Source organism: Notamacropus eugenii, chromosome 2, assembly GCF_028372415.1.
Source record: "Notamacropus eugenii isolate mMacEug1 chromosome 2, mMacEug1.pri_v2, whole genome shotgun sequence".
Taxonomy (NCBI): domain Eukaryota; kingdom Metazoa; phylum Chordata; class Mammalia; order Diprotodontia; family Macropodidae; genus Notamacropus; species Notamacropus eugenii.
In genome coordinates this window covers 378,141,916-378,169,013 of record NC_092873.1, presented here as the reverse complement: position 1 = coordinate 378,169,013, position 27,098 = coordinate 378,141,916, and the positions used below count along the sequence as shown (strand labels likewise).

The 27,098-nt window shown below is 38.5% G+C and overlaps 1 protein-coding gene and 2 non-coding genes across 25 annotated transcripts in view; all 3 read right to left on the bottom strand.

The window, feature by feature from the left end:
* Positions 1-27,098, bottom strand: part of UBAP2L (ubiquitin associated protein 2 like) — a 44,035-nt gene that overhangs the window by 9,587 nt on the left and 7,350 nt on the right. For 12 of the 23 annotated variants that reach the window (XM_072647072.1, XM_072647077.1, XM_072647083.1 and 9 more), the window contains exons 5-23: positions 24,048-24,216; positions 23,295-23,390; positions 22,834-22,879; positions 22,132-22,244; positions 20,469-20,528; positions 18,270-18,322; positions 16,460-16,545; positions 14,944-15,115; positions 12,203-12,404; positions 11,356-11,633; positions 10,075-10,247; positions 7,840-8,029; positions 7,046-7,100; positions 5,449-5,623; positions 4,875-4,947; positions 1,744-1,939; positions 1,557-1,645; positions 739-792; positions 148-229 (exon numbers count right to left, since the gene is read on the bottom strand). In XM_072647072.1, the coding sequence (XP_072503173.1) occupies positions 148-229; positions 739-792; positions 1,557-1,645; positions 1,744-1,939; positions 4,875-4,947; positions 5,449-5,623; positions 7,046-7,100; positions 7,840-8,029; positions 10,075-10,247; positions 11,356-11,633; positions 12,203-12,404; positions 14,944-15,115; positions 16,460-16,545; positions 18,270-18,322; positions 20,469-20,528; positions 22,132-22,244; positions 22,834-22,879; positions 23,295-23,390; positions 24,048-24,216 (2,362 nt within the window). The remainder of the gene's footprint in view (positions 1-147; positions 230-738; positions 793-1,556; positions 1,646-1,743; positions 1,940-4,874; positions 4,948-5,448; positions 5,624-7,045; positions 7,101-7,839; positions 8,030-10,074; positions 10,248-11,355; positions 11,634-12,202; positions 12,405-14,943; positions 15,116-16,459; positions 16,546-18,269; positions 18,323-20,468; positions 20,529-22,131; positions 22,245-22,833; positions 22,880-23,294; positions 23,391-24,047; positions 24,217-27,098) is intronic. The other 11 variants (XM_072647087.1, XM_072647089.1, XM_072647088.1 and 8 more) reach the window with 1 other exon arrangement.
* On the bottom strand, positions 304-438 carry LOC140530643 (small nucleolar RNA SNORA58). The gene has a single exon (XR_011976071.1). It is a non-coding gene; the product is annotated as a small nucleolar RNA SNORA58 (small nucleolar RNA).
* On the bottom strand, positions 7,400-7,540 carry LOC140530644 (small nucleolar RNA SNORA58). The gene has a single exon (XR_011976072.1). It is a non-coding gene; the product is annotated as a small nucleolar RNA SNORA58 (small nucleolar RNA).

Sequence of the window (27,098 nt, the reverse complement as noted above, 5' to 3'; positions counted from 1 at the left end):
AAGAAGCCACAGTAACTAGTCTTTTCCATTGGAGACAAAAGTTAACATTTTATGTTTGGTCCAACCCCTTCTTGCTGCTAACAAAACACCTCAAGGGCAAGTCCCAAAAGCTCCAACACATCACATCCAGACCCATCCCAGTCCTACCAGAGTAAGGGTTGCTGGCCAGGCTACCATCCCTCCCAGTTAACGGAGTGGTAGGTGTAGGGAACGGGATGCTGTAGTAATCCTAGAAAACAAAAAAGGAGGCTGAGATTCCATGCCTTAGTCCCCATCCCAGTGATCCTTCATAGGATCGAAACAAAATGTTAGGATAATGCAATGCAGCCAGCCTCTGGTGGTGCTGGCCATAACTCACAGAAGCTCCATTTCCTCTAGCACACACTGTGCTCCCTGCCTGACTATAGGCAGAATCAGGCAAGGTCTACGGGTGTGCCCATTTAAGTTGTCCAAGTACTTAAAAGGATCCTTGATCCTGATCTTTCTCCCAGGCCTGCTGAAGTCCTCTCAAAGAGTCATGGCCAAGATAACTCTCTTGAACAAAAAGTTATGGCTCTCTGGATTTACCAGGGAGAAAGTAAGACATACCGAGTCCCAGGGCACTGAGGAATGTCAGGCAGGGATCTCAACTTGTCACATAATTTTTATTCTTATTGAATTAAGAAATCACCTCTTCCCACCAATTCCCAGCCTCTCTAAGCACCGTTTTTTTGTCATGACTTTACCCCACATACTCACCAAGGGGAATCTTGTCTGAAGCATCTGCAAGTCGTCATAACCATATACTTGTGGCTGAAAAATACAGATGTATCTGTGAGCAAAAGTTAGTCACTAGGTCCTTCCTATAACATGCTTAAATGTCCTGGTAAGGCCAGGACAAGGGGGAAAAAAAGAATCAAGAGAAATCAAAAGTCAGCTTCTAAAGAGAAATTTCATTCTATTCCCTAAACAAAAATAATTTAGATGGCCAGAAAACAACATATATGATTTCTTCCATTTTTAAAGGGGAAATAATAAAAGGCCCACAGTTAGTGGTAGATCTACAATGAAAATCTATTCATCAATTTTTTTCCCCCCTTTTCAAAATCTAGTTTAAAATCTCTCTCCTAAAAAATCTTGTCAAATAACTATAAATTCTATCACTCAGTGACCCCTCAGCTTTTATCTGCTGAGTTGGTAATAGGGGATTTTTTTGCATTTATAGGAACGTAAAAGTGCACATTAACATTCTTAAAGTCAGAAAATTGGATAGGTGAAATCTGCTAAGTTTGAAGTCAACAACCCTAGCAAAGAATCCTGAAAAATTCAATCCAAGTTTTCCCTAAAGTGAACTAAAAAGATATGGGAAGGAAAACAATTTTCTACAGAGAAATTAAGAAAGATGTCAAATTTACATTCAGACCACTAAGGAGCCACTCCAGGTGTAGATGATGGGATAGCTTATTCTGGAATGTTTTTATACCCACTCTGTAGGCAAAGTTATGAAGCAAAAGGGAAGAGAAAAGGAGGAAAGACAACCTTACTCTTTGGAGAGATATCTCCCAAATCCCACTTACCGGGTAGGCATGTAACAGCCCTGGAGCCATGATATATGGATTAGGCAACAATGGTGGGACCCCAGGAGGAAGATTGGGGGGAGCTTTTCCTGAAAGAGAAAGAGCACTTCTAATATGATAAATGACCATTCCTCTTCCTCCTTCCTACTCCCTGAAGAGGTACCACCCACCTCCCAAATAGGGCTACCTGAAGTTGTGGCGACTGAGCTTCTGGTTGAGGCGGTGACGGTGGAGTTACTGCCCAGGCTGAGGCCAAGACTACTGCCACTGTTTAGGCTAGATGAGACGCTGACCACAGGGGGAGGCGCCGAGACTGTGCTGGATGCAGTAGAGAAAGTGCTGGAGGAAGAATGGAGACTCGCCTCACTTTCAACGCTTGTGTGCTACAAATGAAACAAACAAACAAACAAAAAAAAACAAGATGGGGAGACAGAAGGCACAGACATTAGCACATAAGCAATGAACTCATCTAGTCAGAAGAGCTGGGAGATTACAAGAGTGCCCTATGCCAATACAGTGGAAAGAACATAACCTAGCAGAGGTGTGAGAGACACAGCTATTCTAGACAAGACTTGTTGCTCCAAAAAAACGGGGGAGGAAACTAACACAATTAATATGGAAACCTCATATAAGGCATCAGAGGAGCTATGCTAATTACTGTAGAAGCAAGCAAAACAGATCTTAAGATACTATTCCCAATGATGAAGAATGTTATGATGTTATACAGCCATAGCATCATGACTTCCTTTTCCTTCCTCATCCAACAGAGATCATGAGGGAGGGGAAAAAAGAATCTAATAATAACTTGGGTATATAAATTCCTTTAAGCTTCTAAATATCATTATAATCTCAATTTGAAAATAAAGAGATAGAGAAGTAAAAGGACTTATAGCCTATGGCCACACACAAAAGACATTCAACAGGAATTTTAATTCAGATTTTCTGATCACCAAATTGTTTCTGCTTTCAATATACCACAGTCTAAGCCACAGATCCGCAAAGCTGCCTTTGCCCAAGTAATCAGCCTTCACCAGACAAAGACCAGGAGAAGAGTGTAGCACTCATAAAACATTTGTCATATACCGGGACACAAGGTGCTGGGTTATTTCATCATCTGGGAAAGAGTTATCATCAGTTCAGAAATGAAGTACCCACTCAAATACAAGGATAACTGGGAACTCCATACAAAATTAGTATTGTATAATGGAAAGAACACAAGAGGTAGAATCAGAAAATCTGAGTTCAAATCAAAGTACATGAATGTCAAGGAAGAGGGATTAAATTTGTTTGTTTTGTCCTCAGAAAGCAAAACCAGACAGAAATTACAAAGCACCAAATTTAGAATTTCAGGAAAAAATTCTTAACAATTAGAACTACCTGTAAGTGGAAAAGGCCCCCCTGAGACATGTTAGGTCTCCTCTCCTTTAATGTCTTCGAACTGAAGTCAAACAACCCCCAAGCAGCTCTGCTTTAGTGGGGATTCCTTTAGAACATGGGTTAGACAAGATGCCTTGCTGAGGTCCCTTTCAATTTTCAAAATTCATATTCTCTGAAATCCTAGTTCTTCAACCACCATGACCTTGGGCAAATTACTTAACTACTTTGGGGATATGTTTCCATATCTATAAAATGAGGTTGGCTTAGAAGATGTCAATAATCCGTTCCAACTCTAAATACTATGGACCTACGATCTCAGTGTATACAGAAGAAAGAATTACCTTCAAAATTGTAAGAATGGTAAAAAGATCTTAAAGCCCAGTGAGCATTTTAAATTTAGTCAATCAATAAATGTTATATTAAATGCTTACTATGTGTGCCAGGGACTATACTAAGCACTAGGGATGCAAAAAGAGGTAAAAGACAATTCTTGATCTGAAGAAGCTGGCGATTACTTAGGCTTCCCAAACATAGTAATAGAGAGCAGTTTTATAGACTCCCAATATATTCAAATTCCAACTACAATTTAGCCCTGTTAAAGGCTCATGTTGTATACCAGCAAGCACTAGAATAGGAATCAGAAAGTCAGCTCTGCTACTAGGCAACTCAATTAACCCATCCAGTCCTCAGTCTAGTACATAGGCTAAGCTGAGTTCCAGAGTAGATCGGAAAAGGATATTTAAAAGGCAGGCCTGAAATACCCACTCAAATCCTCCTTCTCCAGGAAACCTGAGGATTCTAAAACTTCTGTATAACAGTCCAAAATGAGGTCCTATTAAAATCACTGCCTTGCCTACTTTTATTAGTATTCCTGGGCAAAGCCACCTCTGGTGGCTGCAAAATTTGATGAAATTCTGTTGTCAAAAATCTCCAAGTTTGGTTTCCATTTTAACGGTTCAGAAACAGATATAATGAATGTGCCAAAGAGAAAAGGAAGGCATTACATAATGGCTGGGAACCACTCAAGGCTACAATGACTCCCAAGGTCTCTGACGTACCTTCTACCTCTGAATCTATGACTTTATGACTTAACCTCTGAGGATCTCAGGCAACTCTCTAAGGTGAAGAAAAGATGTCAATCTGCACTGGTAAAGTGAGTTCCCTATACCAATAAAATCACAGGTTCAGTTAAAAAAAAAAAAGGGTAACAATATTTTTTGAACTTTCAGAAGCCACCAAAAGTTGTGAAAACAACTCTACCTCAAAAGCTAGGTGGTGGAATGGATAAAGAGATGGGTATGAAGTCAGGAAGACTCATTCTCCCAGGCTTCAAATCCAGCCTCAGATTTACTAGCTGTGTGACCCTGGGCAAGTCACTTAACCTATTTGCCTCAGTTTCCTCACCAGTAAAATAAGCTGGAGAAAGAAATGCAAACCACTCCAGTATCTTTGCCAAGAAAACCCCAAATGTGGTCATGAAGAGTCAGAAACTACTAAAATGACTCAAGAACTACAACAGCAACTTGTATATCCACTGCTAAGGCTCAAATGATTGGGGCACCACTCAATTACCAGCAGGGTCTATTCTCTCACCCCTCACTTCATTTGCCATCACCCTGTCACTTTTGTCCTCTTGTAGTTGAATTCTCACTGTAATTTCCTGAGCCCTTAAGAAAATTTGCAAATTTGTTATTTATCCTGCAGAAACCTTTTTAAATCAAGGAATTTGGAAAGCAAATTTATACAAACACACACCAAATTAATCTCGTATCTTAGTGTTTGGGGTTTTTTTAAACCATTTTTATGTTACAGAGCAGTTAAATGACTTGATTCAGGATCACAAAATAAGTGAGTATTAGTGGGGAATGAAGAGTTTCCTGTTAATAGGTAGTAAATATAAGGAAGTCTTGTTTCCCAACTGCAACATCAACTTATACTCACCAAAAGAGTTGATGTTGAAGTGCGCCCAGAAGATGATGATGACGAAAGTGTATTCTGTTGGGTAGATAATGTGCTAGAAAGATACAGAGAAAGTGTTTTCAGCCGAAGGACCTCAACCATCTATTTCTTCTTGGGATGCTAAATCAAGCAAGGAGCAATGGAAAAAAAGGGGCAGGTGGGAAACCAAAGGACCAGAAGGCCATCAATCCCTCTATTTCAAGTGATCAATAAAACAAAGTGATTGCTGGAACTCTTTTTTGTCTCCAAAGTTCTCAAGTCATCTGATTACAGCAAAGCTGGGGCTACAGCAACCTCTGCTAATAATAGCAACAACAACAATAATCACTGATTTACAGAATTTTAAGATTTACAAAATGTTTCATACAGACATTTCATTAAGTGAAATTCACTTAACCTTAACAAGACCATTCAGCTAGTAGACGTTTGAGGTAGAATTTGAAACCCTTCCTGACTTCTAATCAAGCATTCCATATGCCACTCAGGTAGACCTTCTGTTGAGTGTCTACAAGGACCCCAGAGGGCTACAGTGACCAGAGCATTCCCATTCACTCACCTGCTGTGTTGAGTGGTGGTAGTATTTGGAAGCTCCTCACTGTGGCTCAAGCCACCCAATGCAGATGAATGCTGATTGGCTGTGGTCAGCAAGGAAGCTGCAGATACTGTATCATTGAGAGGGGGGATGCTGGGAGCAGAGGGTGAGTCAGATTTCACCGCAGGGCCAGTAGCACCTAGGAAGAACGGGGAAAGGAAGAGAAATTACAATTTTAGGAAGTCCTGCAAGGAAAAAGTAAAGATGCGACCATCATTCAGAGTTCCCTCAACAGTCTATTTTGATTTCTATAGAAACTACTTTCTTTAAAAACTCCAAATACTTGAAGTTATTACTTTCATATCATTTAAAAAAATAATTTCTTTTCATATAATGTTCACAAGGGAACAGATAAATCATGATCTCCATTCCAAACAAAGAAACTAAGGCAAAGGGATGTTTAGCACTTGCCAAAATCAGTAAGTCAGAACAGAGGTAGCACTTAACTCTTTCCCAATTATTGGCTCAAAATTCTCTTCAGTAGATTATAATGTTATTATCTAAGGTAATGGTTTGCAGATGTTTTACAATGGAACAACCCTTTTACTTTAAACAAAACTTACACAGAACCCTTTCAATAAAAATTTTAAAATATTTATAAATGTCTACAACTATTACCAAATGATGTTTTTAAAATCTTTATTCACATGTTATTGTAAATCTATCAGCATTACAAACAGCTTTAGTGCAAAGTGTGTAAAGCCTTTACCTACTGGTGTTTTATAAATGAGAATAATATTGGATGGATTTAATAGCTTACCCTATAAAGAGAACTAAATTTTTATTTCCCCATTTATTTTATATAAGCAAAAATTTGGGAGGGGGAGACAGAGATTGTTTTGATTCACCACATTTCCACATTGAAAAAGTGCTTTCTAATTTTTAATTCACTTTCTTGGTCAATAAATGCCTTTGCAATTTTGCCAGAACTATTTTTAAAAATTTTCTATCATTAATAATACATTGTGTAATAATACATTGTGTATGAGAATCACCTGAAACACAGATTGAATACAACAGCTACATGTATATTTCTTTTATATCTGAACTGGGTTTATGGATGTTTGTTTTTATTGTCCATCTTAGTTAACATTTTCCCTTTCTTATCCTTCACGTTCTTTGATCTTGTCTAATTATTCACATTTTTTGCACAAAGCATAGTTTTTAAAAAACCATTAATGGAAATAAATTCTGATGCTTTAAATTCCTTCTGCTAAAACCAACAATCAACTGATTATGCATTGTATGTTACTATTAAGACATGCTTAAGGTCTGATTCTAAATGAACAAGAAATCTTATCCTTTTGATCCCAATGTTCTTCACTACTATCTAACGGTTTCTGTAATAATGGAACAGACACATAGTGTATACAACTGACAGAAAGCAAAGCAGATGGGTTGTCTGATTTGCTGTGTGTCTCCTGATATCTTTTTCACAGACATCCTTCTAATAGCTTTGTGGAATCCAGTTTGAAAAATGCTGATTATACAGATACTAGAACAGAGTTTATACAATAAAACAAAACACCTTTAATTAGAGAGAAAATTGGAGAACACTCACCTTCAACAGATTGTGTGGTCTGTAACTGTGTGGCCTGCACAGAGCTGAAGCCATTCTGGAGCAAGAAATAGACAGACTCGAGTAAGGGTCGGGGGGAGGGCAGATTAGCATTTGCCCAGGCTCAGCCTCTACCAACAAACTCTCTCTCCCATAATTCAGAGGAAATTTACAGGTTAATCAAAGGATTAACATTCCTCACACCCAAATAAAGGAATCTGTGGGACCCTTAGAAGGGAAGATGTATGTTCATTAGGGGACAGCACGTAATGACCCCCAATATACTAAGGAAACCCAGAGCCTTAAAAAGATGCTGGAAAGACTCACAGACCCAGACCAATGATCCTTAGGGGAAGTGTCTGTGGAAGTAATGCAGTTCAGTCAAGCCATTAATTTGGCAGCCTGCAGATCTGGCAGTCACTCCACATTTCCTCTTGCATACACTGTCCCCCCCAACTGGCCATGAGGCAAAGCCAGATGAGGTCTACTGGTATGCACCTAGCACTCTAGCAATCATATATCCCAATGAATGGGGCAGGCACTGGACTAGACACAAACCCTGCTCCATCAGCTGGGATCTTTACATTTATTCCTCCAGGGAGAATGATTCTTTGGTGCCAAGAGAACAGTCAGCTGGGCTTGGCCCAATCGCAGCAATGTGCTCTCCTTTCCTGCTTCTGCCCAGGTGCTCCCCAAGGACCCTCTGCAGCGTTTATAGCAAAGTGAAATGTTGAACCATAAGGGATTTTGTCCCCTTGTTCTCCCAACCACCTCCCAGGGGCTGCTGAACAACTTACCTTTGCCTGAGTCAGGTCTTTCTGGGGAGACGAGGAGATGGAGTTGGGGTACCGCCGAGTCTGTGTGGATCTCTGTTCATAGAGCGGGCCCTGAGCACTGTTTTGGGAGGTATAGGTTGTCGACTGAATTGGGCCGCTCTGGTAGCCAGACTCCTGACTCTGGTTGGATGAAATTGTGGATGAAGACTCACTATGTGGGATGAACAGAGAAACACACAATCAATTATGTGAGGAACAGATCAAGCTTACTAACAGACCAGGGTTGTCTGGGGCCCTATAGAGCCCTACAGGGTTAACTCAATCCCCACACAGAAATCTTGCAACACCAAGTTACCAAATCTAAATCCCTACCACCCCCTCCTTTCAACTGCCAGTATACAACATAAGCCCATAATACTAGTGGCGCAGGCAACAATATAATTCAGAAAACCTGGCTGCCAACTTTGATTAGAAGGCACAAAGGATTTGCCAAATGTAAAACTAAATAGACCTTAAATGTCACGAGTTCAAATTCCAAATTCATGTAGGAACCTCTACAACATTCAACACTAAGTATGTGTAATAAAGAGCATTTGTACAGCACTTTGTGACTTGCAAAATAACACATATTATCTCATTTGATCTTTATAACTATACAAGGTAGGTGCTATTATTATTCTTATTTTACAAATGAGGAAACTGAAGCTGAAGAAGTTTAAGTGACTTGTCCAGGGTCACATACCTATGACTTAAATTCAGGAACAGCTGAGTTTAAATCCATTCTACCAACTACAACACCAACCTGCCAAGTACTATGCTACAGTCTGTATTACAAATTTCCTGACAATAGTCATCCAGCTGAAATTTAGCCCCCCTCTCATTTATACCCATTTGGTCCTAATTCTGCCAAGCAACAGCATTCTCAATATCAAACCACATCCTGTTCTCTCAATAGCTAAGTAACCAGAGAGAGAGAGAGAGACAAAATATCCATTTTGCCTCTCTGTTCCTTTAGCAGACAAGTTATTCTTGATCTTTAATTTTTTCCCATTTTAAGAGAAAAGAAAAAGCCATGAAAAGAATCTGAATGGGAATAGTGCTATCAATATGGGTACCCCAATGAACATTTGCATTTGAGTACTAAACAATGGATTCATCCTCTGTTACTCAATTTAAGCAAATTTAACTCCAGGACCAATTCTTGGGGGACTCCATTAATTCAACAAACATCTGCTAATATAACTATAAAGGTCACTGAAAAAGTGCAGGAGTCTCATATTGCCTAATACTTTATTCAACTTCATTCCTCACTTTAAGCCTTCAAAATTTAATAGGCAAGTTATTAGTAATTACTTGGGGAGGGAATCTTTTCACATTTATAGAGTGAATGGCTAGGAGTGGACAAAATCAAATAACTCCGAGGTTTTCTGTTACATATGTTAACCACTCTCCTTGAGGGTCATGAAAAGAGCCAAAAAGGAATCTATGGCTATTCATTAGTTATCCCTCACTCTAACAATATGACCCAACTCTTTTTCCAGATTTCTTGGTTCACACATCTTTTATATTACTTACATTATGCAACTGTACTCACACCTCTCCATAATTACCATGTACCTTACATTAGTCCCCTCCCCAACACATACACATACACTTAAGTGGGGAAGGGAAAAAGCATTTAGTATAATACCTACTATCCAACAGGCACTGTACAAAGAACCTTTTACTTATATTACCTCACTTGATCTTCAATAACAATCCTGCAAGGTAGATGCTGTTATTGTCTAGATTTTATTACAGCCAAGGAAACTGAGGCAAAGGGACCTGCCCAGGGTCACACAGTACATGTCTTAAGTCTGGATCTGAACTCAGGTCTTCATGATTTCAGGTGCAAGAGTTCTATCCCGTGTACCACAAGCTGACTCCAAAAGGTCAATGACAGCAAGTTTTTCAGGTGTTATTGAAGTAACATGTCACCTGCATTAAGTCTGAAGATTTAATGGAGGGGCCAAAAAGGCATATACTACTACTCCTTTAAAGGAAATGACAGACGATCCTGACAGTGTTGATCTAAAGGACCACCAAACACAAGAATATCAACAATTAAAATATAATTCTAAGATCTGAAAAAAAAAAAAAATCTACCTTCAATTTCTCCTCCCCTACCTAAAATAAATATAAGCTAGTTTTGGATCAACACAGTCTCCAAGTGAGGTGAACTTAAACCACAAAACAGAAGGCAGCTCTGACTTGTACCTTGCAGTGCTGGTATAGAGACTGCTTGGAGTCTGACTTGAGGAGGCGCTCGTGGTAGGAGTGGACTCATACTCTGAGAGGACAGGCTCTGACCCAAACTGTAATGCCCCAAACTGCAGGTTTAGCCCTGAGATATCTGCTGAGCCAGGCATCTCCACTGCCAGAGCAGGAATCTGTAGAAAAGAGACAACAGGAAGGAAACTGTGAATTTTAATGAAATCTTTAAACAGGCTCATGAAGTTATACTACTTTACAACTTTTGAAGATTTCACTGTCACATATTACTAACTAAAATAGATATATAACTAAAGTGGTCCAACAATTTTAGGAAATACTTTGGAACTGATAACCAAATAATTAAAATATTCCATACCCTTCCATCCAAGGACAAAGATGAAGATGACAATAGCTAGCTAACATGTTTATATAGCTCTTTAAACGTTATCTCATTTGATCCTAACCATAATTCTGAGAGACTGACACTATTATCATCCCCATTTTTCAGATGAAAATGAGGCTTTCAGAGATTAAGTAATCTGCCCAAGTACTGTCCGAGATCAGATTTAAACTCAAATCTTTCTGATTCTTTATTCTAGTGCTCTGTTCACTACACTCCCAGGTAGCTCCCAAGAGTCAGCATTTTTTGTACTGTCAAAGGAATTGGAATCAAAGTAAATGCTTATCAACTGGGGAACGGCTAAATAAATTATAGCACACAAACATGTGCTGCAAATAAGCAATGTATACGAAGAATATTGATAATTTTGGGGAGCCTTATATGAACTAATACAAAATGAAGTAAACAGAAACAGGAAAACAATTTACACAAGGATAGTAATATTGTAAATGAAGGAACTCCAAAGTGAATGCTGGAAAATGATGATAACCAAGCTTGGCTCCTAAGAAGAGATAAAAGAATGCCATTCCCTCTCTTCTTTGCAAAATTGGAGACCATGGCTATGGAGTACTGTATCTAATTTCAGAATATGCTGATGTGTTTAGAATTTTTCTGAATTATTTTTCTCTTCTTTTTAGTTAAAAAGGATGGCTCTCTGAAAGGGGTGGAGGGAGGGAAGATACATTGAGAAATAAGGTGATGTGAAAAAATTGATAAAAAATTTAAATAAAAAATATTAAATGACTGCAACAAGTTAGGGGTGTAACTAACTCCCCTATGACTTTGAACATGACTTATCTTAAGTTAGTGCCTCCATCTATCCTGAGAAGCCCTCACAAAACTATTCCAGGTTCCACAGCCCAAAGTACAAAGAGATCAAGTACCTTCGAAGTCAAGGAGGCCTTTTTCTTTTGCTGCTTCAGTTTCTGCTGAGCTGGCTGGGGGCTGGAGGACTGGTTGTCTGAAGACCCCGGGGACATCTGCGGAGCCGAGGTGGACTTGCTCGGCAACGGAGAGGAAGGGGCCGGAGGTGCAGCTGTAGAAGTGGTCACTGCAGGTGGCTTTTCCTGCAGGAACACCTCCATCATGGCTGAAGATGGGGTGAAGGCCTGGCGCTTTGTGAATGGGCTGTGGACTGCTGAATCTGTTGGGTTCTTCAAATCTGTTGGAGAAAAATAGATGTATATGTATGAGACCAAGCAAAGGGTATAGAATGAACTCTGAGAAAACTCTGGTCTAAAGTCCTAGATTATGCATAAGGGGTAGTATTCTCTCAATGCATACCAAGAGGCTAGCTTCATTCTGATTGGCACCATCACCATTCTAGGGCAGAGATATAAAACAGAGAAGCTCCTTGGGGCTGATTCTTTTGTCAAAGTCATTAAAAAGCCCTATCCCTGGTTCTGAACTCTCCAGAGTTGGAAATATCTGCTTTTCACAATCAACCCAGGTGAACCAGAAGAAACTGTGTGAAATCTCCTGGTCAATGCAAGGCCTCCAGACCAGGATATAGGAACCCATTCAATCAGATAAGAATTAAGATTTATAGCCTCATAAATCCTGTGATTCCCCAACTGCCCGGACTCAATCTATCTGGCCAAGGGAAACTAATGTGGGAAATGAGTCATTTGGCTGCCCCTTTCATCACCCCTTTCATCATCATACATCTCTACCTACCCACTAGGAGCAACATTCCAAAGATAAGGACTATGACCTCCTGTCTTCCCTTACCATACTGCACCAGCGATGGGGATTGTGTTGTAGAGCCCATGTCCCAAGAGGAAGTGGTGGTGCTCCCACCCGACTGAGAGTGCTGAGCTGCCAACTGGGCCAAAGCCTGGGCTGTCTTGAACTGCTCCAAGAATTGGGAGCCTGTGGTGCTACCACCTTTAGCTTCGCCGACATCACCAAACCCCTTTCCTAGCATGCTCACCTGCAGATCAAGACAGAATCACAGAATTTCACTAAGGAATTGACATGGAATTACTAGCTTGGAGTGACATAGGCCAGATGAGTCAAGCCTATATTATACCTTCGTACCTCCTGCAGGGAAAAAATGTCAATGGCTGTTTTTATAAAACAACCAATTTGATTATCCATGACAATGAGGCACAAGAAAACCACAAATAACTGAAATATAGATAACCCAAAGTATTATTGTAGCCAATAATGCAAGACTCATTTCCGGCTCTAGCTTTTCCACAGGAAGCCAAAGGACATTGTGGGAGTTTCTCCTCTCTGCCCATAAGTAGATAAGATGAAGGGATGAAGCCAGAACAGGTTTTCACAAACCCTACACTGGATAAGTCAAATCTTATGGCTTCAGTAGCAGATTATCAGGTTTATGCCTTATCTGAGTTTTAAAAACAGAATAAATGACCAAGTCCAAGTTCTATCAGCTGTCCAAGCTTACACTTCAGAGTTTATTTGTTGCCATGTCACCAATCTGTGAATGAAAGAACTAACCTAATGATTATTGACAGATAAAACTGCCTCCAACCCATTCCAGATCAAGTTCTTATTTGTTCTAGAAGATCTCCAAAGAGGAAAATTTATTCCAATCTTCCTTTAGCGCTTATTCACCACATAATAATGCCAGCAGTCTTCCTCGCACCTAAAATTTATCAGACTGCAGCTCAGGTACAACTTCTCTTATTTTACCTCAATCTCTATCTCTACCAGGAATAGCAAGAAGTTACAGGAATTCTAGTCAGTTACAGGATTACAGGAGACAATCTCACATCTCTAATGAGTTATAAAGAACTCATCTATCAAGAGTGGGGAACCTGTGGACTCGAGGTTACATGCAGCCTTCTAGGTCCTTGTGTGCAGCCTTTTAACTGAGTTCAAATTTACAAAACAAATCCTTTTATTAAGGGGATTTGTTCTATGAAGTTTTGATTCAGTTAAAGGGTGGCACTTGAGGACCAAGAGGGACACATGTGGCCTCATGGCTGCAGGTTCCCCACCCCCATACTAGACAAATACTCCATAATATTTCATTATCCAACATGCCATATCACAATTAAGTGAAAATATTAGAATTCTAAAGTGATATGCCAATGCTGAAATGTAGTTTATAAGAAATCAATATAATTCAATCAATATTTGAGCCCCTCACTATGAGGTCCTGGTGGAAATCTAAAATAATAATAGATAAAAGCATTTTAAGATTTTAAGCTGGAATGGATCTAGTTCAACCCCCTCATTTTGCAAATGAGGAAAATCAGGTCTGGAGAACTGAACCAAGTTGCCCCAGGTCAAACAAATAATAAGAAGCAACACCAGGATTCCAACTTAACCACATCACATGTTGAACTCAAGGAGTTGATAATCCAATTATGAATTAAACTAATGGTTCTTATCTCTAGGAGGCTATGCAGTATGAAGTAATATGTAGAAATATTTCATAACCTGAACAAGGGAGGGAATCAAGCAAAATATCCTTAACCTAATACAAAACATATAACAGGATATAACGGTGAGATTGTAGTAAAGAGAAATAACATAGGTTAATACCATTAGGTATTTCTCTAGCATCGTATCTTTGACAACAAGAAACCTAAACTCTTTAGGATCAAAATGTAACCAACAGTCTCGATTCCAGATGCACTAGGGTTCAGGCTCCAAATGCATTTCACAGCTCTAGTAAATTAAAGGCTTCATTATTCTAAGATTTAGTGTGTAAGAACAAGATTATTTGATTTTGAATAAGATTCAACCATGTCCAGGATAACATCTTTCCCTCCAAAACATGCTCTTGAATGAAGTCTACCCCCATTCTGGAAAGAGTATTAGGAGTCGGAAGAACTGGACTCTAGCCGTAGTTGTAACTCTTAACTAGCTTTGTGACCTTGGGCAAGACACTAAACTTTGCTTCCATCTGACTATCTCTAAAATGAAGGGGAAGGACTAGATAATTGCCAATGTACCTTTCAGCAAGAAGATTCTTTAAATCTTAATTTTCCTCACTCAGACTTCCAGAATCATTTGTCTCAAGGTGCAATGAACTTAACAAGAACAGCAAATGTTTCGGTCTCTAGCTAGCACAAGGTATCATATTGTACTTTGGTTCAATTTAACTACCTTGGATTTTTGAACCAAGCCATGTGGTACACAGTGCTGTAAGTAGAAGGATGTGATTTATGGAAGCAATGAAATTTCTGCCTCCATCATGAAAAAAGAAAGATTGTCTATCAAACATTGTAATCTTGTCAACATCATAAAGTAAAAAAGTTTTTCAGAGTTGGATTTGAAGCAACCCTTTTCTCCTTGAAGTATTTAATACTATGTTAACTCTTTCAAACTTCAGGACCCTATTTGACCAGAGACCAACCTTTTACCTATAGCTAGTTCTACTCCACAATTTCTATATCTGAGTCATAGAAAAACAGACACTAGAAACATCTTAACTTCTGACTACTTCCTGAAGGAGATGGGACAGGAATGGGTGAAGGGCTTCCCTTACGTACCATGCTGTGATGGGAGAAGGTACTTCCTGATGCAGGCTGTGATATGGTGCTCTGCTTTGAGTTACTGAACACCAGAGGCTGGGCCAGGGAAGGAGCCTGAGATGGATCCAGACTGGTTGATTCATTCTCCATCGAAGAAGGTGTCTTCCCTAGTAACACAGCAAGGTCGATCCTAGTAAAGAGAACAGCATTTGAAGAACAAAGGTAAAAACTTCCAAGCATTCCATAATACCTTGATTCAGTTATAGCATCACAAGTGCTGAAAGGCAAATTAGATGACAAAACCTAAAGTTTATCTTCTTCTATGGGGAATCCAACATAGAGGCAACCCTGAGCAGCCAGTATGCTAAGTAAATACAAATAATATATTTAATATGTAATATAACTGTATCCAAATGGCAGTTTGAAAGAACTCTACTAATTTGCCAGATATAATGAATGCTAAGGTTTTTTAAAGCTTTGTTTTAGCATAAATTTGAAAATTTAGTATCTTAAGTCTTGGTTTGATAAGGTAATTTGACAATTAGGGATGAATTTGCTAAAATTTAGGAACTTCATCCAAAAGTTTGAAACCTGAATACATCTCAACAACATATAAAAATCTAAAACATGCATTTGATACAAAGCATCTTAGAAGAGTCTTTCAAAAATTTAAGTTTTATACCACTTTGAAAGCCATTCTGATAACTAACACCTCATATTTGTCTTCATCTCTGGAAAGTCATTACAAATGGAAGAACAGAACACCAAATTCAACAGCTGAAAGGGTAGGTTCAAGAACCAATGAGAAGTGCTGAACAGAAGTGCCACTCTAAAACCAACTTCAGGATCTGATGGTTTGACCTTGACTATTCTGGAGGATAGGGAAAGACAGTGGTCATTCAATACCCAATGAGGACCTAAATCTTAGTAGACTGACCAGACCAAAATCAGCAATGCAAAGTAAGTGGATAGCCTACTGAATTTTCAAAATTCAAAAGTGGATGGGAAAATCTTCACTTAACTCCCAATAAATTGTATTTACTTTGAAAGAAATTAAGTTTATGGTAGGCCTTACTTAATGGCAGAAATATTAAAAGTTAAACTAGATTAAAAGCAGCACAACTACCAAAGAAAATCAGAAAGCATGGAAAAATTAGGAAATGCCATGTGTAAAAGGTAGAAAATGAATAAGCTATGCTTTAAAGGGAATGATGGATTTCAAAAGGTATACATGAGGAAGGAGAACATTCCTTGCAGTCAGTCTGTACAAAAGCACAGACAACTGGAGATACATAATTATGTAAGGAAAACAGCAAAGAGACATATTTATCGGAGAATTGAGGTGGATCTAAGGCTAGGATTAACATCTGAACGAAAGCTAGTGATTTTGTTTTATAGGACTAATTAACAATCACTTAACACAGCTTAATTAGAGATTCTTAAAAGTAAAGGAAAAAATAGAGGCTTGTTCAAAATTCATCCCCACAGTCACCTCAGACATATTAAGATAAAATTTATTATACAATTTTCTTACCTCTGACCAGCAGTGATTGTCACATTTTCAGCAGGCAGAGGCACTGAAGACACATTAGAGGCAGTGAAGATCTTGGTCTCGGAAAGCTGGAACACAGAGAAAGGAATGAATCACTACCAGTTCCAAGTAGGACATATTCAAAGAGATGCAATTTAGCCTCAAAAAAGAAAGAAGCCTGTGCTGTCTAGACTCTTGATAAACTTATTTCTTCAACAGATTTGAGGTAACTTTGTTCTGGAATTACGGAGAATGGATTTAGACAGATATGCCTCTTCCACCTATATATATTTTTACTTTGATTTTATTCATAATTAATGTGAAGTCGGGAAACCCAACAGAACTAATGATCAAAGGTTCACAAGACCATAGATTTAAGAGTTTCAAGGGGGGGATACAGATGCATCTAATCCAACAGAAGATTAAACTGGGACTGAGAGATAAACTGAGAAGTGAAACCACAAAGACAGTAAGCAGCAAAACTGGGATCCAGAGTCAAGTCCTTGTGACTATGAACCCAGCGCTCTTTTCACTTTATCACACTGATCCCTCCATAAATCCAAACAAGTAAAAGAACAATAATATCTATAACTGAGGGTTTCGGCTTTTTTCATTATGAAAACTTCTTTTAGAAATAAGAGATTTAATCAAAGGGGTAGAAATCACTTTTTCAATATGATTGAACCAAGTATCCCATGCCTCTGAAAGACTTAGGAGAATTTATTTAAATGTTCAAGCTAGTCTGCTCAGGTGACAGTCTCTGTCTGATGTTCAATATACTTTGAAGAAAATACTTTACGTCTGGCAACAAGTATTAAGGAAGGTATTTGACATTGCCTTTCCGTGGCCATTGTCACCCACAGTGAAAACTTCACAAAGAACAGGAACATGAGCAAAAACTACCAACAAAACAGGGACTTTACTTAGAAATCAACCCTGAGGTTCAAAGCACGAAATTTTCAGTTCAGAGCAGAGATATAGTTATTCCAACACAGGTAGCATTTATCTAAGTGACCCTAGAGTTCTTTTATATGTAATTCCAAGTGGGGAAGTAGTATGCTAATGAAATCTAGCAACGTTAAGATCAACCAGATTTTACGATTGAGGGTAAGGATTCATTATCATCCATCCTACTACTTCCTTTGCATCTCAAACATAGCCTATTATGGAATTATTCAAGGAGTAAGTGCTTAAAAGTGACTATAAAATGAAAGTCATTATGACCTCATTCATGAGTGCTGGTTATACTGGGTCTCAGCAGTTGTTACATAACTTAATACCACCAGAGTTCCACTTCCAACATAATCCCCAGGACCTGTCACTTGCATGGCAATAAGTCTTATAGTAAGCTGTCATAACTATGCATATATATATATATATATATATATATATATATATATATATGTGTGTGTGTGTATATATATATATATAAAATATGTATATTTATACACACACATATGCATATACACACACAAATATACACATACATATATTTTATATATATTTATATGTATATGTAGCTTCAAGGCATAATTATGCGATAGAACTTATATCTACGTAGCCCTCCTTAAATCCTAGAACTTGTATCTATGTAGCCCTCCTCATATCCCTCCCACCCTCAATGTGCCCTCTTTGAATCTTACTTATCCCTGGGAATATCTTCACTTGCCACCTGAAATGGTCATGGGTCAACATCTCACAGTTGTCCATAGGTTGCTATGACCTGATTTAGACCATCAATGGTAAGAAATGAAGGCCTGGTCAACTCCTACCCCTGAGCATTCAGTTTAGGAGGACTTTAGGGAGCACTTACATCTTCATTCCAATCTTCTGTACCCCATTCCTCTGTCGCAGTCCTCCATGCACCTAGGAATAAAACAAAAAATTGAGAAGAGACTTAAAACACTTTGAGGTAAGACATACTTCAGAAACAATTCTAATATGTTTTGCAGGCAAAAAAGTGATGGGGATCTACTGGTCAGAAAAGATTCTCAAGCACAAAATCATGGAACAGACCCTCCCAAAGTGGCATCTCTGAATACAAGATTTTACTGTGGTTATGGCTTCACATTCATCACAACTGCCTTCTACAATCAGTTCAGCAGCAGTCACAAAAAACAACCCCACCTCCCACAGGGCAACATCCTTTACAGCACTCAGCCCTCTGGTCTGGCAGAAATTACCAGGTCATATAGTAGGATGGTAAACGGCAACATAAACAAGAGCATGCAACTGAGTTTACTTAACTGGGATAAAAAAAAAAACAAAAAACATAAGGTGATCTGAAGAGGGATGGTAACACTGATTTAACAGAACAGATGGACCCAGTAAAAAATGGTTTTTGATGATGGTTGATGACAAAGCAGTGAAGGAAGGATGGGAATCTAAATCTAGAGCAGTTAAGTAGAAGGTAGTGTATTGTAGTAAAATGTGTTGGACTTGAGAGTCAGAAGAGACCTGAGTTTACTATATCCTAGTTCCAAAACTTACTGTGACACCTCACTGAGGTTTCAGTTTTCTCATCTGTAAAATGGGGATCTTACTTTAGATTAACTCTTTCACAGTGTTGTGCTGAAGAAAAAAGCTTTGTTAACTTTAAAGCCCTATTGAAAAGTGAGCAATTATTATCTGCCATTTACTTAATTTCAAAGTAAGGACATATCCAAAATTGGCTCGACCAGATACTAAAAAACAAGATCTGATCCCTCTCAAAAGCCACAGTGTGGAAAGGTATATAACACCAAAGTCAGGACTATAGGACACAACCTCAAACTCCTTCAATCAGAACAGATTTATCTATTGGGGGTGGGAGTGGGGGGAAGAGAGGGTTGGAGACAAGGAAAACAGGTATACTGCAAATAGCTTTTATTCCGTGGTTCTAATTATTTTTCTCTCAGTTCAATCTGGGAACCACTGGCTCCATTTCATATACTGGTGCTTTCCTAAGACTCAAACTTATCCTCATCTAATTCAAAAAACAAACTCTGGTCTACTACAGTTTGGACTAATGGGGTCTATGAGAGAAAAGACTAAAACACAAGAAAGTCTATTCTATATTCCTTATCTCTAATTCTATATCTCTATCATCTTCTAAGACTTCAATCTATTCTCAGAAGATCTGGGGGTGGGGGTGAAATTAGGTGAATTTCTGCTCTACTCTAAGACTTTCTTCAGCAATTAATGAATCATATGGTACCTGCCTGGTAAGAGCAGGAAGAACTTCCTCATTCTTTTCAAGGCCAGTTTTCAGAGCACCTCCCTAACTAACACAACAGTTAGATTTCTCACAAAAGAGAAAGATTCTTGATGGAACCAAGACAGAATTTAAGCCTATAGGCTCATATATATTTTAGTCCCTGAAAAGCATTCATGTGACACTTGCAACCTCCAAGTTTCACCTCACATTCTACAATACTAAAAAATTTGTTCCTTCCAACAGGAAGCTATGTTTGGCACAATGATTTTTTTTTTTTTAGCAACATCTTAAAACTCTCCAACAGGAGACCAGACATTCTTCAATCTGAGCAGAGGTCCAACTCTCATCTACTCAAGCAGTAAACTATTCTTCCTCTGGAAACACAATTTCCTCCTTCCTTCCACCTCCTTCTTCTCCTGCAAATTTCTAACTCCAACCTGGGTCAAGCCAAAATGAGACTAGCTGGATGAAAATATCCTGGTTACTCTGGTGAGGAGGGAAGAATACAGGACCCTGACTGATACTGCTTCACATGAACTCCAAGGTCATAGATGAGGGTGAGTTTAGAAGACAACTGTGTGGCGAGGACTAAGGGACAGTGGGAGTTGAAATGCTTTTGATGACAAAAAAATGGTTTCCTTCCCATCAACACAAAACACAGAAAGCAAACATCAAATATTCACTAAATGAAAAACATCTGAGAAATAGACAGATGGAAACAGCAAGAAATAAGAGTGACATATCCACAGATATTTCAGTTTATAAAAAGCTATAAAAATAATATCCGGGGCAGTTAGGCGCCTGGATGTATCATACCAGGAGCAGTCTCAAATTTTCGGGGATAATTTGACCCCTCAACCCCCATGAAATCAAGTCCTGAAACAAAAAAGAAAAGAAAAAACAACCAGTGAAATTTTGCTTATGAATGAGAACGTCTGCCCCCAGTACACAACTCCCACTGTACCTGTGGATATTTGGGGGTAGATATTTTCCCCTAATTTTAAATTAAGAAAGGATGCTGGAAGTTGCTTTTATGGAAACACAAAAATGGATCATGCATGAAAGTATGTTCATATCATGAATTAACAATGATGGAAATGCATGAACCTATACCTGGAGCTTTAACACTAATAGGATGATGGATGGTACATTACACACAATTTCATTCAGCCACAAATCATAGGATCTCAAACTCTAGTTTCCCAAGTCAGCGCCCCACCCCCCCCACTTTAGCAGATAGAAAAATAGTCCCCAATCAACCAGTTTCTTGATGAAGATATACTTATTGTTTATAATCTAAAACTGGGATCCTGAATTTGAGTCTTCTAAGTGAAAGCAAATTCCTATAAGCCTGCCCTTTGCTCTGTCAATCAAGACAGATTAAGACCAACAGGTTAAATATCAAAATAGTGATCAAAAACATTAACTTCAACATTCATATTAAAAAGGCCCAAACCAGCCCCTCTACTTCCCAAACGAACCAGAAGAATGAAGAGTTGGTTACCCAAAAGTTGTCTGCTCCACAACATGGGAGTTAAAATAGTAAAAGGACATTTGATGGCAGAATGGTCAGACGTAAGGGAAATTCTAAGTAACTATCTGGCCAATAACAACTTCAGCCTCCACTCAATGGGGCAAAGTGGACTTATAGGAGGTAACAGCTGAGTGCATGGAAACAGCAGGGAATAATTAAAGGAATATCTTTTGGATGAGAACTTTAGATCATGCCAAGAAGCCCCCAAAATGCTGGAGATTAATTAGATCTGAAGGGAATAGTAACAAATTTGTGATCTTTCAAGATGCTAGAATCCAAACATCCCTCATGACTAGAGAAATAACAGCAGGGTTTCCTGATGTTGAACAACTATTCAACCAGGTAGAGGATATCTTCAAAAGTCGAAGGAGAACAAGGAGCCCAGATTATATTTAAAACAACACACACACATCTTAAAAACTAAATAAAACAAAAACATCTTGTTAAATAAAACTAACATCTTGTTAGTGCCATACAAACAGCATCTGCTTTTATACATATATCCACTCTGCAGGGAGGTACCAAAGCTGGCTCAGTAAAGCATACACGTACCCTAGGTATAGTCCCATAATGCTCCACCACCCAAGAGCATCTGAAGAGAACTGGGAGTGCTGAGGAACTCTTTCTCACCTAACTATCTCTATCAGACTCCCTAAAAGAGAAGGGAGTGAAGGGTTTTTCTGCCTGGGTGATAGAAAGCAAACTGGCAGTAGAGCTTTGGATTACGGTACTTTGCCCTTCAGTAGACAGTAGTTTAAATATGCCCTTCACTCTTCTCAAAGAAATGTCCCAATGAATACTTTAATGCATTTTAGAAATCTACATGGTGAATTCTAGAACCACTCGTATCACTTCTCCCAAAATATTTTTTTCCATATCTCTCTGTAACCCAAAAAGATTAGTGCCCCAGATTCCGAAGGGGAATAAGAGAACAAAAAAACTCACTCGTCCCATCATCTGGTTCAAAACTGCCAGTATTGTTCCATGTGTTGCCACTACTATTGCCATAGTTTTCATCGGTGTTGGTTGGCTCTGCATAATCAGCTGGGTTAAAGGTTCTAAAATAGAAAAGACTTAAGATATTCTCCAATCTCTTAAGAACTTCCACCAAATAGCATTACAATGAAGACAGTGAGACTTCTGAACCCTGTCCCCAATTCCTGCAATAGAAGGGCCTCACTTTATAAAACCCACTTGCTATCTGTTTTCTCACTGGCCTGCACAACGTTTCACAGTAAAGCCTCAACTTCACACTTACTGCCTACTTAAACTAATATATCACTATCCATCACAAAACTCCTATGGGATTTCAGGGAAGTAGCAAACATCTGCATTCAACTGAAGCTGCCAAGAAGGATGACAAGGAACAATCTAAGCAGCAAACACTTTTTTAAGCAAAGAAGTAGCAGGTCACATGTCCTTTCTCTTATTCATCTCAGGAATGCCCTTTGTGGGAATTGGGGTATAACCAGGAAGGAATATCTTCTGGTCTTATCTTGGGATTTCAATTACTAGTCGAACCTAGAATGGGACGGTGTATATTTAATTGCTTTGAGACATTATAGTATCTTAATCATTAAGGTGACACCTAAAAGAAAAGAAAATAGGAATAACTTATTTTCTGAACTCCTAGTCAATAAAACTTACCCCATGCCTTGGGCAGAAAACCGTCCTCCCCTCCTACCAGAGCCACCTAGAAATAAAATGAGAAAAAGTTTTAAAACATATAATCACACCATACAACCTACTGAGGCAGCCTTGGAATAATAGATGCTAAATGGATAGTTTAGTAAAAAATACTCTCACTACAGTTTCATGAAGAGTATCAGTTAATATGAGTCAGTCATTACTAATGACAAAGATCTCCTCTCCTGTCTAATCTATTAGATATTCATTTAAGTGCATCAATACCCACTACAAAATCTGCTTTGACTATATCCGTCACCCAACCCAACAACCCTCAGTTCTTACAAAGAACTTCAAAAATGATGGCAAAGAGATCTCATCTTGTATCTTTTAAAAAAGAATTAAATAAGACAAACTCCTTTGGGGAAAAAAAAAAACTCTGCAAAATAAATTTTTTGCCCCCAACCTAGCAAGATGCACACCTCTGCCTCGTCCACGGCCCCTTCGGCCTCTTTCTGTGCCTCTTCCAGATGGGCCTCCAGTCTTAGCACCATCCAGTCCATTTTCCTGACCTCGAACTAAAATATAAAGATGCATAAACAAGTAATTACAATAGGGTCAACAGGACATATTCAGTGTAAGAGAAAGTTAACTCGACTATGAAAACGATCTTAATTTCTAGGGTATTTGGGGAAAGGTGGGTGGTCTATACATCTACACTGGCTATAAACAAAAAACAGTCCCCAGTCCCACTGACAGAAAAGCTTTGGGTTAAATCATTCCTACAAGTGATTATGGGATGGTTACAGGAGAATTTGGCCACACAGACAGAAAAGAATTTATTCGAGGGAGACTAAAATCTTCATAAAAGGAAGGGTGATTAAGAGAAAAGAGGACTGATTTAAGACTTGAATCCTCCCCTGGAAGGCCTTTCCTATGTCCCTCAAGACTAAAAAATCTTAATACTAACTAACATTAATTATTAAGATTTGCAAAGCATTTTACATATATTAACTTATTTGATCCTCACAACCTAATAGGTTCTAAAGGTAGGTATTCTCTCCATTTTACAGAGGGGGAAACTAAGGTTTAAATAGGTTGTTCATTGTTCCAGGGCTACTAAATATAAGAGATAGGTACTGAACTCAGGTTTTCCTGATTCCAAGTTCAGCACTCTATCCACTATGCCATGCTGCCTTGATAACTCAGTAGGTTTGATAAATCCACATGCATACACTCTCGTCCACGACTGGCGCCTCTTCCCCGTCTAGGTGGTCCACCACGTCGCCTGCTATAATCCCTATCTCGGTCTCGATTCTCTTTGCCTTCTTCATTGGATTCCATCTGTCCACCATCCTTCTGTCCCGAGACGCCCTTCTTTTTCCCAACCATTTCCCAGGAATGCTTTAAAAAAAAAGGGGGGTGGAATAGGAAAGAAGTTACTAGTCTGCAGAGGACAGACAGTTCATAAGACATCTTAGGACCATGCCTGAGAAGGCTAAGCATTTTCCCATCTTCTCTTCTCAATTGCAAGCTCTAGGTTATTGCCCCATGTACCATACTCCATACAGACGAAAGCCATAAACAAAGTCAGAAATATGTCAAGTTACAGACCAATAATCTGTAAGTATAGTTCTTCCTATAGGGAAAGAATCTACAGTTTCTAGTCAGCTAAGACCACTTCCAAGATCATTTTCAAGATGTGTCCATCTAAGAAGCTTGAGTGATTAACCAAAAGACCTTACTTGTCCTCATCTCTCATGTTTGTTTATTTTGAACTGAGCATCAACTGTCTCTGAGTTGTTATCCCCCTACAAAAGAACACATACCCTAGTCTAACCAACTGAAACAAAAAGTAAACTAAAAGCTTAACTTGAAAATGTTTATTTTGTTTTGCTTTTTATGCCACTAACTTCAATTTTTAAAGTAAATTTTATTGCTGCCTTTTGTTGTCATTATCAGTCATTTCTGGAAATATTTCCCTTTCCCACTGAATGTCACTGAATTTTTCCTAATAATAAAGAATAATTGAAGCAAAAACTCCTGATTCAGAGACTACACCTGACAACATATGTAACATTCTACCTTCATAGAACGTACCTCTCAAGAGAAGGGAGAAATATATTTCATTATTTGTTTTAAAGGTCCATTATTAATTTTTTAATTACTTAAATGAACTCTGGAATTCAACATTTACATAGTTGTAGGAAGTGTATATATTCTTCTGGTTCTGCTTATTTCACACAAATCTTCCCAAGTTTCTCTCAACTCCTCATAACTGTCATTCCTTTCTGCACAACAAATTTTTGTTACATTCATCTACTGCAGTTTATTTGGCAATTTCCCCAATCAATGGATACCTCCGTTTCCAGTTCTTTGCTAAATCCAAAAAGAACAAAAAAACAAACAAAAAAACCCCACCACCAGAATATTTTGGGATACATTGGATTGTTGTTCTATCTCATTTCTTTCAGGTCAATGCCCAACCATAAAATTGCTAGGGCCAAGGGTATAAATAATTTATTCACTTTTCTTTCTTTTTCCTCAGCTAAGGACACTAATTCAGCTTCTAGGTCAAAGGTATTTTATCAAAGAAAGAAATTTAGATTTGAAGAAAAGACTTACAGCTAAGAAAATCAGCTGACTGATTTTATAAACACACACCTCAGAGAAAGTAAACTTCTTAGAAATGTTAAAAGGCTCAAATTTAACATACATAGTAAAATACTGCATGCTCAAAATCAGTCAAATCAAATGTCACAAACATTTTAAAACTGCTGGGCAGGCAAAGGTTCCATTTCAAAAACCAAGATGGTCAGGAGATAGCTCCCCAATTATTCCATTGAACCAAACAACAATGGCCCTGATCCTCAACAATTATCAAACAAGATCATTAAAATAAAAAATGTCCTTTCAAAAACAAATGTTCCATCCATAGTTCCTAAGTGTCATCTCATCTTCCAATCCAAGTTAACCTCCCAGGACAGCCATTACAACAAGTGAGTCATTTTATATTCAGGGTAGCTTCAATGCATCAGTAATTGCCCATGGTTAAATAGCCTCACTGTTACAACCTTTAGAACACCAGAAATCAGATTTAAGTAAAACAAAATAAGCAGTAGATAATGACCACTGGATTTTCTGCTAATCCTAAAACCTTGGGGAGAGAGCAAGGGAAAGAGGAAGAGAGAAGAATCACCTCCCCCTTTACCTGATGGTAGATGTCATCACTGCTGACATCTACACATAGGTTCTACAAAATAAAGTGTTGCTACAACTTTCTCGCTACCACTGTTGATCTGTTTGGCTCTCAACTACCCAACCAAATTCAAAATCACTAAAAATTATCTTGTTTCTTGCTGATTTCACAAAGGACTGATGAACCTATGGCCTAATTCCCAGCTTCAGTCTTTCCCTGCATGATTATGGAAGGTTAGAAGTGCTAAGACAGATGTATTAAAAAGATGGCATGCATTAAAAAAAAGCATACCATAATTCACATCTGATACCTCAAGCCAAAGACCCCGGTCTTCATAAAAATCTCATCAACTCATGGCTTTGAAATTCAACTTCTTTGAAATTAATCACTGTTCACAAGCACTTTAAGTAGAAAAAATAGCAGGGAGTGGGGGGTATCTGCACTGGCTATTTTTGTTCTTATAAGTGTTTTGCTCAAAAAAATTAAGAGAATGTCTCACTCCATGCTAAACCTTCCTCCTCTCCTCATTACCAAGATAAGGTCAGAAAAGCTACAAAAAAACCCAAAAAACCTCTTTCTTCATTAGAAATATGTTCAAAAGATAAAATAGCACTGTGTGATGCTCAGTCTATGTTGATGGGAATGTATTAAATCAAGAATGGGGCACAGATTGTGTCTCTGACTCTTCAGCAATGAAAATGATCAATCCAGGCTCATATTTAATAACCAAGAGTATCAAAAGCTGCCTCTTACAATACAAATATAGCCTTGAAAATAGTCACTTGCCTAGAAGGAATTACAATTTATACTGAGCAAAGCAGAAGAGATACATTTTATCTGTTTACCTACCAGCGCTATCTCCTTAAAGGAGAACTAACTGGTTAAAACAAAGGACACACCACACACCCACACACAAACAGGACTATTAATCTTTTGCCACCTTGTAACATAGCTGTAATCTGCAGCAAACAAACTTCCAAGAAAGCTCCCTGCTATCTGTGAGGGTAATCCTTTACTGAAAGTATGCAACCCCATTTGGTATTATGCAGGGATCATAATCTCTCAATGGTACCCCATACTACAATAT